The sequence below is a fragment of the Hesperophylax consimilis genome, chromosome 5 (genome assembly GCF_061612785.1).
Source record: "Hesperophylax consimilis isolate HC1 chromosome 5, BYU_Hcon_1.0, whole genome shotgun sequence".
NCBI lineage: Eukaryota > Metazoa > Arthropoda > Insecta > Trichoptera > Limnephilidae > Hesperophylax > Hesperophylax consimilis.
Window position 1 is genome coordinate 2,926,634 of NC_142840.1, and position 12,611 is coordinate 2,939,244.

Here is a 12,611-nt window from a genome sequence, read left to right on the forward strand (position 1 = left end):
ACTACGTAACATATTTAACCTTGTTTTTAGGTCATCACTTTTCATGACTATATCCCCTTTTAGAGGTGTGTTGGATTGTCATTGAGTTGAGTTGTCCGGTTACCAATTTGTTGATTTTGTAGTGTATCCAAAAAAACTTGCGTCGCTTCAGTTTAAAGACTGTAAATTATGATTTTCTCGTAGATTAGTATTCTTGAATTAATGTTAGAGATTGCATTATGCAGTTATAATAATATTATTCCGGCGTCACGTCAAGCTGGGAATTTCACTGGGCATGTGATTCTAAGCGGAGATCCAATAAATAAAATTTCAATTTACTCTTCACAAACGAGATGGTCAAATTGAATATTTTTATTAATCAACATCATAAATACTTAAATTAATTGGCATGAAAGTTATGCATTCATTCAGGTCTGATTAAAGCAAAGTAGCCTACCGTAGTATGAATACGAATCATGTAGTATTCGTTTCAAATTATTTAGAATTTTTTACTTAAGCGTCAGCAAATCTAATTCACTCTTTTCAGAAGTACTAACATGGTTTTGCTTTCAATAAAGTTTCTTTGATAGATTCGTTACGCACTCTTAACCGCGTATGGTCAAACTAGCCTTGTGATTGTGAATCACATTAAATTAAGCTTTTATTTAAAAGAAAACATTACAACATCACAGTGAAACTAACGCAAATTTCATATTATCAATCGTAGAAATGTTACATTGGTGGGTACATTTAATTTAATATTGGGTACATTTACATTTTACTACCTAAGAATATGACTTGTAGGTAAAAATAACACAAAGGTTTATAAATAATATCTTAAAACACCAGTTATACAATTGGCAGAAACCATTAACTTTGCTGCATTAAAATAATCAAAAATAGGTTAAGGGGGGGGCTAGGGTTAATTCGTACGAAAAAAGGCATTTTTTGTGAATTTTTTGTGACAACACATTTTAAATTTCTTTATTAAATCTAATAGGACAGTGAAGTATAACATTTTAAGAATGTTGTATAAAATTTTCACGGATAAATATTAAAAAACACGGCAATGGCAGCAATTATTCGGACGTGTCTCAAAAAAAAGTAGAATTGCGGTGCCCCTCATAACTCGGTGCTGGGTCATCTGAAATCAAAAAATTAAAGTTCATTCGTTAGATAATAGTTTTTACCAGGTAACTCTAGGAGGGTTTTTCGAAATTTTAATTTTTCACTTTTTTGGAACACTTTGAAGGGAAAAACGCTATTTTTAGTGAAAAAAATCGGCTAATTTGTTATTCTAAAATAATAATTATTAACAAATTTGAAAAAAACTCTCCAGCGTTACCTCGTAAATTATGCACAAAAATAGTTTTCAAAATTTCAAAAGGATCGGTGTAGTAGTTTTGAAGTTATGACGGTCACCGACTTTGAAAACGTCAGTTGTGGGAAAAACGCTATAAAGTTTTGAACACTAAAAAATCTGGTATTAAACGTTTATAAGCAAATTTTATCGGCTTACCTCACACTGAATCATCAATGCCAGGTCTATAAAGGATGTTGCTAACATCCATGATGTCTAAAGCACCTTTTTACTCCTGTCTACGACGAATCCTGCCTTCTTTAGTTTGTCTCTCAGCTTCCTGCTCTGCTCGGCTTATACGTATGGTCGGGTAGGGATTAAAATCCGACAGGTATAAAAATACTCGTAACTTCGTCAATTTTGCTCCAATCAACTTGAAATTTGAACACAATATTCTTAACATATTAAGCATTTATTTTTTTAAAAAATTAAAAAATGTAAAAAAAAAAAATTAAAACCCTAGCCCCCCCTTAAACAAGTTTCATTTATTAGAAGTCAGTCAGTTGTCATGATGCGATGGGTAAGTTTTTTTGTTCTTTTTTTAACTATAATTATTTTACTGAAATAACAATATCTAACTAAGGTACTAATATTTGGACCTCACAACATTGAGACATATCCAACAACAAACTGCAAGTCTTTTGGTTTCCTTTACATTTAAAGGGAGTTTATTAAACATTTTATAATAAATATTTTTTGTGTTTCCGATAGATTTGTCTCAGGAACCCTAAAATCATTGCATCTTCTCGTATATAAAATAAGATTTTAAGGAACCTAAATAAGTGTTTCAGTTGTTGTAACGAACATTGATAACTTGAATAAATGGTCGTATACAAGTACAGATTTTTTTGCAATATGCATCTAATAATTCACAAATGCAGACCATAAAGTATTCTACTAAATCCTAATAAAACTACCATCATACTATTATTTTCAAAGTTTAATGATTAGGATGATAAATTTCTATTTCAACGATTTTTGTCAGTTTTTTTAACGAAGAACCACGCGGTTTTGAAAGAATTGCTCGATGATCAAATGTAAGTTGTGTGTAGATTTTCATGTTTATGTTAACTTGGATTAACCGTGAACTGAACATTTGAAAAATGACATTTTATTTTCACCTTCCGCTGATTGCTATGGCGAGTATAAGTTCCTTGCCAAATTCATGTCGCCTTTTGATTTTTTTAAATATAATTTTTTCCTATGATTAATTTTTCTTGGGGGCAGGCACAGCTTTTCAGCCTATAAAGACTGCACGTTAATGACCTTTTATACCCCGAGTGAAATTGAATGCGATCCACATACTAAGTGCCCATTACCCTTTCCTTGATTGTCAATTATTATCCCATGGATCAGAAAACATTAAACGCTTTCGTTTCTCATTATATCAAGGGCATAAGCATATCAAAATCATAATGCCTTGTTTAAATGCTGCGAATACGATAATGAAAATTACAAAAATAAACTTTCACATTCCGTGTGAAGTACTTTCTCGGGAAATGTTTGTACGTGGAGTTAGTGTGGGTATAAACCACACCGCGTACCTATCGCCTTATAAAATATGTAATGCCTCATTGTTGATTGAATTAATATGCACAAAGAAACTAACATTGATGGAGTAATTTGATGCCATTCATTTGTTTCCCTCAACTAATTAATTACTTCAACAGGTGAAAATACTCATTACAAAACCACATCGCTAGTTCAATAGTTGTCTACTGTACATTTTTTAAATTTCTAATGCCAATATACTTAGTTTAACCCCTCAGGTCTCTGGCATATTCTGTCAGTATTTGTGTGTATTTCCGCTTTGCAATAAAATTCAAATAAATGCAGCATTTCTGAACGTATCCAAAAACAAAAAACTGTTTTTGAAAATTTCTGAAAAAAGCTTTCAAAATTTATTGCTAAACATATAATTTTTTAAATATTATAACAAAAAAAATTGCTCACCTAACGTTTTTCCGTCTAAACACCTAACCGCTGATAAATGTACTGTTTTGATATAAATAATAAATATTTTTTTCTCGGAGTGCGTCGGAACCTTTGCTTTTATAAGTGTGTACATTTAATTCTTCTAGATTTGAATATAATAGCGTGGTGTTTTCTCTTTCTAAAATCGTTTAGATCATATATCTTACTACGACAATGGGGGAGATACAACGATTTCCATGAGTTCATGTGAGTTGTTCCCAAAAGCGAACAAATTAGTCTGAAAGGTTAAAGAACCCATTTGATTGTATCCATTAGCTCAGAACCTTTCATAACAAATCATTACGATAATTGAATGAATAGATAGGTGTTACAAAAAAATATATATTACCTTCCTCTGTAAAGGTAAAGCATTGAATGGAGGAAGCGGCGGTGCGATCATTTTATTAAATGATTTAAAGCTATCAGTGATTGATTGATTGATGTTGCACTTCCGTGCATTTTCTCTTTCATCGGGAGTCTGGGAAATTTAAAAATAGAATGAAAAGTGATGCTTCCTTATTAGACAGAACACGTTGATGGAACATCGGTAAGGCATACGTGCATACAAATTCACGTGTAACAATGTAACGTAATGTAACGTAACGCGATTATGGCTTGGTACCAGAGATGTGCAAAATGGGTACCCAAAACCATTTGAAATGCAAAATGGAAATGGGTCAGAACTTTTCCATTTGAAAATGCAAAATTCAAAATGCAAAATACCTATTTTCAAAATGCATTGAAAATGCAAAATGGTTTCTCAGGTCAAACAATTAAAATAATTATACAATTTTTAAACAATTTTGTGATTTAATAATGGACATCAATGTAGAACAAACATATTACATGATGCTAAATCCTTAAACACCACGACTACAGATTATGAAACCACAAAAAATTTGCGCGGGACTAATGTTGCCAACGTAAAAACATAGAAACTGCTATCTAACATTTAATATTACAGCGTCATGGCCATTTCCAGTATTTTTTTGTACGGTATCACTCAATTGCCAGGGCTCCTACCAGGGAGCAATTTGACAAATGTAAATTATCTCTCATAGCGAGGTTGAGGACCGACTGATATTTGGGGCTTATGAAAAAAAGATGAGTGGAGATAGTAGGAAGAATGTTGCAAAAAAGCATTTAAAATGGAAAATGCATTGAAAAAAGCATTTGAAATGCAAAATGGTTTTTAGAAAAGCATTTAAAATGCAAAATGGAAAATACCCATTTTGCATTTCCTTTTGAAATGGATTTATTTGAAATAAAGCACATCTCTGCATGGTACTAACAAATAACAACACTTGTAAATTAATTATCGTTACACCAGTTGGCCTAGTAAAAAAACAGCACGATTTAAGTACCAAAGGTTTCTTCTCTAGTAAATAAAAATCTCCTAGTATTTTAAAAATCGGTAACCATTTAAAGTGAATTTTCACAAAAAAAAGGTGCTATGCGAATTATTATTACTTACATTATAGTAGGTACCTACCGCGACAGAAGAGCTTTTTTACATTAACTAAACACAGGAGGCCCTGAGGAAAATAATTTTCGTCGGGGCCTATGTTATCTTTGGGGATTCTGTGTGGAGTGAAAGGAAGTTTAAGGAAGGACAAAGGTTTGAGGGGAGGGTAGGAATATGGGTCCAGTATGTGTCCAGGAGTGACGGTTCTATTCTTCCCACTGTGGCGTAAGGTGACTATAGCCCAGCTAGATAAGCCGTCAATATGCACGACTGTTGGATAATGTCGTCCGTTATGCAAAATAATTGGCTAATTAATAAATGGAGGTGAACTCACTGAGTCTCTTAGTTGAAAGAAATCGTTTACACAATCCATGGACAATCAAAACGCAATTAATTGAATCCGTTCCAAATCGGAGGAACAAAAGTTTGTTAGTCAATAACTTAAAGACCTCATGAGCTAATCAATTCCCTTTTTATTCTCAAAAAGTAAATGCGGACTCCCAATGTGTATTAAAGTTATTATTTAAATTCGACATTGTCTATTTATTAGTATTTTTACTTTTGCGTTCTTGTCTGACGGTAATTCATTTCCCAGCTGCCAGTATTGACAGCGTTTATCGAATTGCATTACGATATCGGTTGGCGTATAAATCGTTTGACCCTGCTAGCTAAATATATACAAAATCGTCGGTAGTTCCGCCTATCGATCCGATATTGTAAAGTTATTGATATATATTCACATAATAACTAGACATAGTATAGACATAGACTAATCACACACTATATATATCTTTCATTATTCTAATTATTGCTCAAACACAATTGAAACATATACAACAGCTCAAGTTTGACTCTATCATAAGATTTTAACGAACATCACAAATTAAAACATTAATGAGATATATTATAGACATAGACAAATCACACACTTACTTTCACATATTTTTGGTTCCCTGGAACGGGCAATATGCCTAGTTAGGAACCAATAATTTCGACCTGATAAGGTACAATAATCTATAATCACTAAAAATATTTTAATTATATCTTGTATCATATTGCACTGTGTGTAAATCTAAAGGAATAAATAAATATCTACTGGCAACACTAGAGTAATTTCACAGTCCGAATCATCAAACGTAATACATTTAAGTAAAAATATTAATAAATTGAGAATTTTGAATTGAAATACTAACCTAAATATGTATTGGCAGTCCGTATTTACTTTTGGCATTAAAAAGGAAGTTAATTAGTTCCAAAGGTGTTCATTCACAACTAAGTTAATTGGTCAATGAGATCTTTAGCCATAATACGAGATATACGAAACAAGTATCTGAATTTCGTCTCTCCAAGTTCGAACGGATTTAATTGATCTACGAGCTTCGTTAATCTGCCTTGGTTCATTTACAAACCAGTAATTTGGATAAAGAACGATATCATTTTTTAAAAAATTGCGTAAATCAATAGTCATCTAAATTTAATTGACAGCCAAGGAGATTTGGCGGGCTTTCTTGTCGGAATTTCTTCTCAATCGCTGACCGTGCTAGGAAATGTTTCTAATTGACCATAGATCACGAATTTAGTCAATATCGTATTGACATAGGGCTTTCGATCGTCCGCGCTAGACCTCCAGATTTATACCTTCACCACTAAATTAGTCGGAGTCAGTCGGAGTGTCCGATGTCTTATTCTAACAACCGGTTTGTGCGAACCAAAGATAATAGTGCGAACCGTTGGTTGACACCACTGCCCAACTGCAACGCTATCTTCACAGAGTTAATGCATCGTGAAAAGAGATAGATACCTAGTAATTTGTAAATGATTGTAAAAGAGATGTTATCTCTGTTGTTAATTATTGCGAATGTCATGTCAAGTGAAATGGTGGTGAGATCTTAGATACAGTTAAGATTCACGACTAGAATTATTAACAAAAGGTTGTGTGGGGTCAAGTTACACGAATAATTGTTGTTTGTTAATAATAATATCTAGTTACAAACTTTATCTCCGTCTCCGACAATCTATTATTTGCCTACGAACCGCAATAGAGTAGGCAACTAGCCATCGATTTATTTTTCCTAAGAACTACCATCGTTTTCATAAAAAATATGAATTAAGACATTTGATGCAACTTTAGCTTTATCACACTACGAGAATTTCATAATGGAATCTTGTAGTATTACATTTCTGATTTAAAAGCAAAAAATATATCTTTAATATAATATTACCAAATAATAGTGATTGAGACTGAAGCCGTTTGGATTTAGGCGTCATTCAAATGTACAAAATTAAATTGAAAAAAAACAACGAAAATACATAGGTACCAACCAAAAAATTTAATATAATTTCCCTTGGGCATACTTTGGCATCCTTGAGGTATGGTTTTCACTTTAAGCCTACGTAGGAAGCGTTCAAAGATTTGAAAGGTTCGAAAGGGGGATATATAAATACGAATGTTAGAAGGAGCTCGCTAATATTAAAAACGATAGTAATTAAGCGAAAATGGTGAAAATATTTAATAAAACACGCCTCGTTTGAAGTAGAATAAAAATCTCTCCCCAATTGCTTTAGTTGCATTAAAAGATACACCGTGAATTTTTTCATGCGTATAAGTTATTAAATAACAGAACAAAACGTGTTTTTAATAATTTTCGGAGCTTACTTTGGATTTTTTTCTATGGAGGGAATTTCATATAATTAACGTTTCATGACAAGTGTTTAGATATTATGTTCAAAAATAACATTTTGTAACTTTAAAACTTAAAGAGTTGACGAGAAACTTGCTTAATTGGTAGAAATTGAGTATGCGGGGCTTAAGGTGACGCACCACGTCATGTAAAATTGAGTATGCGGGGCTTAAGGTGACGCACCACGTCATGTAAAATTGAGTATGCGGGGCTTAAGGTGACGCACCACGTCATGTAAAATTGAGTATGCGGGGCTTAAGGTGACGCACCACGTCATGTAAAATTTGACATCGGGCCGCAAACAATAACACTCCACCTTCCTTAGATTGCGATACGGTTGAAATTCCTGCTTAACCCCAGCCGTCTGTTTTGATAATATATGCAAGAAAAAAAAACGCCAAAAAGTGTGTTTTATTTTATTTTGCGAAGTTTAGACACAAATATTTAAATGTTTAACAATCATTTTCTAAAGAACTTAATTTGCCACATTACGCAACGAAACCATGGCCGGAAAAGAGCCCGTAAGAAGGAGATTTTGACCTTTGAAGCAGTTTTTATAAGCCTGATATTTTATATTTTCTTAGCATGAAAAGTATCTAAAATCTAAGGGATCAAATATTCAAAACACTCCGTACTGCTTTGCCTTAAAGTTCTATCTCAAATTATGGTTTTCACCACTGATAACGTTTCGGAAACTGTTTTTATAATAAGTATTCCCTTTAATCAAATAATATATTAATAATGAAAAAGATATTAATAATTAATTTAAACGAAATATGAAACAACAAGACACAAGAAAAAAAAAAATTGTTTTGTTTCACATTTGTTATTGTTCTTTAAATTTATTATCAGTTTGTCATCGGATGTACCTACATGTTCAATTTCAATGTAAATATGTATCCATAATAATTATTATTACTAATTATCAATACAGGGTGTATCGGCACGTACCCGACAAACTTTAACCAGCTATTCCTTAGCACATTTGGATTAAAAAATGTTATGGGCACTTTGCTGTCCGGTAAATTTTTTTTTACCATTCATATTTTCACCACATGTCACCACTGTTTTATCCTTTGTCATAGTTTGAAAACCCATCTGGCAATATTTTATTCGAGTTTCGTTGAATAATATACGTACGTACCTACATTGGCGCGCCTTTACAATCACAACGAAATGGCATGGCACCATTCGTCTCATTTTTAACTATTATTATTTAGTGTCTATGAAAGAGCGAAGACGCTTTTTGACACACATGGTAATAACAGCTGTTGAACACGAGAAACAATGCCTATGACAGTGACAGAGTGTGGATTTTTTTATAATTTTTGGTTTTTAATTGAAAAAAAATGTTACCGGACAGCAAAGTGCCCATAACATTTTTTACTCCAAATGTGCTAAGGAAAAGCTGGTTAAAGTTTGTCGGGTACGTGCCGATACACCCTGTATACATGTTAAACTGGGAATCTAACCCAGGATCTCTTTCTTACGTCATCAACCAATCGACCATTGGGAACTACTTTTTTATAAGTCATTTTTGTCGATCTCATATTTCAAATTTAGAATTAACAATATTATCTTACAACTAATTTTTCCCATTGGCAGGTTTTTGGTCCCATTTTTTTAATGATTACAAATTTCTAAACCAATGGTTTGTAACCTAGATGATGTTTTTCTTATAAACACATCCGATTTTCATTTATTCATTTAATTTTTTTAACAAATTTTCTTTAATGACTTTTGAAGGTTTTACCCACCAATTTTATATATAATTGTGGAAGATAATACTAATACATATCTTTATCCGAGACACTATCTGGGTTATAATTGTTTAGTATTTTTTATTCATTCAAAAAAAGATAGCTGCCAAAATTGTGGGAAAAATTAGTTGCAAGATAATATTGTTAATTCCGAATTTGAAATATAACCAAAAAATACGTTAATGATTTCTAACGTGGAATCAATAACTTCCTCCAATGTGCTTTGATGCTGGAATCTGAACTCGTAGTTGTTTATCCTTTTCCTTAATCCTGCTACCCGGGTTCTTGTGAAGGCTGCAAAAGCAGGAACTCTCCCCTACGTGAGAATGTTAGAAGCACTGCAGTACCTGGGAAGGTCGAACACTATGTAGTAGGCGTTATCATACTTCACGTGAAGACTTTCCATGCTGGTCTTTAAAATTGACCCAAAGCTTGTACATATAAAAGGATCGTTGGTTGCATCAGAGCTGGGCTAGAACCTGCTTCCGTAGGAGGTCGATTTTCGTCGGAGGCCCGGTTTTAACAAATAAATAAAAATATGCCTGTCTAATAAAACTTTGTAAATTTGTTCTATTCCAGCGCTCCGCCAGAGAATGCAACAGCTCATCCGACGAGAACCGCTCTTCCGGCCACGCATCGATGTCGGACAGCGGGGGAGGAGGCGGAGGTGGCGGCGGTGGGGGCGCGGCGGGGGGCGCTGGGGGGCCCTGTCCCGAGGGGGGCGATCGCCTGGCCGCGGGGGTCACGCAGCGCTCCACCAGATCGAGGGCCAGCTCGCACCACTCCCGGAACAGGCATAGGGCGACTCCTGCCAAGGTAAAACATATTTAAATCAAACATTCTTTATTAAACCACTTTATTTTTAAATATTTTTAATCGTTGGGTTTCGGAAGCAGATAGGTACCTACCCTTCCATCATCAAGACAATATTAAAAAGATAACAAATCCTTTTTTGCTATCAAGTTTAATGTGTAGAACGCAGAACTCCATTTTGATATTAAGATTTTCTTTTGCATGTATGTATTCAATAATATTATTATTCAATTTATAAAAAAGGTTCTGCTGGATTTCTGGATTACCACATTTTAATAATGCCTTCAGAAAGCGAAACAGCTATCACGCCTAATAAATACACACATAGAACTTGTTTATAAATAAACGTTATTTAAATACATAAGTAAAGGAGTGGGAGATTAACAAAATAAATGGACTAACTGGGGGTTTACGGAAATACAAGATAAATTCTTATATCTTCGAAATCATCATTATTATTCCCATCAAAAATTCCCATTCCCCAAAAGTCTAAATTAATTTTTCAACCAATGTAATTGCACAAAATCAATTAAAAAAACAAAAATAAAATATGATAAAAATCCGGCAAAAATATACAGATAGTCTGCAAGTGGCATCACCATAGTTTGATAAAGCCTTCAGAAGGCGGAACAGCTGTCACGCATAATAATAATTGCACAGCAGAACTTTTAATAAATTAAAGGTTTTTAAATTAATTTAAAAAACATATTTGCCTACCTATATCGGTATATATATATATATATATACAGGGTGTCCGGAAACTCGTAGTACAAGCGGGAAACTGGTGAATCTACATCACATTTGGAGTCGATTTTGTAGTATATATTTTTTTTATTTGAGCTTTCGTTATCGAGTAAATCGAGTTTGAAGTTGATTTTTTTTTTTTTTTTTTTAATCAAATTCTTATTAATTATTACTGAAGATCAAAGTACCCAACTAATTAAAACTATTTGTAAGTAAAACAAATGAAGAAACTCGGATTTGAAGCATTATTTTGAAATCACCCTTCATTTAACCCGGTGTAATCATAAAATATTTCTGCTCTGCAGGGTTAAAACATCAGTTATTCAACCCTAAACACCAGAAAAAACTTTAACCCTAAAATAGCCGAAAAATATTTTTTTTGGGTTTTTTTTTTTTTTTTTTGAAAATGCTCAAATCAAAAAACTTTATGTTTTTTTGGGTTCCCCATGTGGTGTAGATTCTCCAGTTTCCCGCTTGTACTACGAGTTTCCGGACACCGTGTATATGTATATATATATTTTTTTTAAACTGGCTCACACAGAGAATTTCAATTATACCTTTGAGTTAATTTACTCTGGTTTGTCGTCCGCTGTTCATTCCATGAGCTAATATTCAAAATGTCCAACATGAAACACTCTAACAGAAAAGTTAACACAATCAATATGATAGAATAAAATAATAATATATGTTGTAATAAATTCAGTTGCAAGTGCCCTGGTCCGGTGCCGGGGGCCTCGAGGACATCCGTCTCGCCATCCAGCAGCTGACCCTGCGCTCGCACACCTCCACCAGCACCTACTCCAGCCTCAGCGCGGGCTCAGATATGGCCGACGGGGGGCAAGGGGGCCCCCGGGTCAACCGGGCGCCGCGCCTCGTCAGCCATTCCTCACTGGAAACTGTCAATACTAATGTCACTAGTGCTGATGAGTTTGTCTGGGTAGATTCACATAATAGGTAACTTACTCATTATATTTTGATAGAATCATTTTCCCTTTTTCTAGATTGTAGCTTGATTGCGCAATGTAACTATAGTGAAATCTTTCTGAAGTCCGCTGGAGACAATTGGAGAAATATGAATTTAAAGAGATAGGTGTCATCAATAATTAGAGCGGGAGCACACAGAGAGCGGTCAGGAGTTCCGAGTTCCGCGTTCGGCGTTCATTAGAATGTACTGATACTATAACAACAACGCACACAGCGGGCAGTCAGACCGCGGCGGTCAAAACGGAACGTCGCGTTCTAAGAGTTCTTTTCCCGCCGAGGCAGAGAACGCCAGAACGCCGCGATGTCTGAGGTTACAAACACGGAAAAGTTAATTGAATTGGTTAGGGAAATGAGTTTATTATACGATTTAAGTTATGTAAATTATAAAAATATAGAATAGTTGTTCATCTTTAAGTAACTCCTGAAAAATACTAGTAAATTCGCCTTGTTCTTCTCGCGTTATGTTGATTGGGTGCACCCAACACTTCCTTTTCTTTTTAGAAGCTGCTAAGCTCCACAAGAGCAATAATTCTTCATCGGATGATGAACTTTCTAGTGACATGTTGCATATGCAAAGACCCAAACGAAACTAGAACGCGAGAATTTGAACGCCGCTTGTGTGCTTTGGAACTCTTGAGCGGTCAACGGTCACTAGAACGCAGAACTCTGACCGCTCTCTGTGTGCTCCCGCTCTTATTGTACTGTACACAAGTACGCACGTTGGATTTCAGGTGGTTCAGATTTTAATAAATGTTATTAGAAGAAGTAATTTGTACAAAAATATATTAAATAATACATACTCAATTCTTATAAATATTAAGTAAGTGCTTGTGTTTATGGGGGGTTAATTT

The 12,611-nt window shown here is 34.1% G+C and overlaps 1 protein-coding gene across 1 annotated transcript in view; it reads left to right on the plus strand.

The window, feature by feature from the left end:
* The window catches only part of LOC149423419 (ankyrin repeat and BTB/POZ domain-containing protein 2), a 112,954-nt gene that overhangs the window by 72,605 nt on the left and 27,738 nt on the right, over positions 1-12,611 (plus strand). The window contains exons 4-5 of the mRNA XM_089631961.1: positions 9,799-10,035; positions 11,480-11,730. Coding sequence (XP_089488087.1) covers positions 9,799-10,035; positions 11,480-11,730 — 488 coding nt within the window. The remainder of the gene's footprint in view (positions 1-9,798; positions 10,036-11,479; positions 11,731-12,611) is intronic.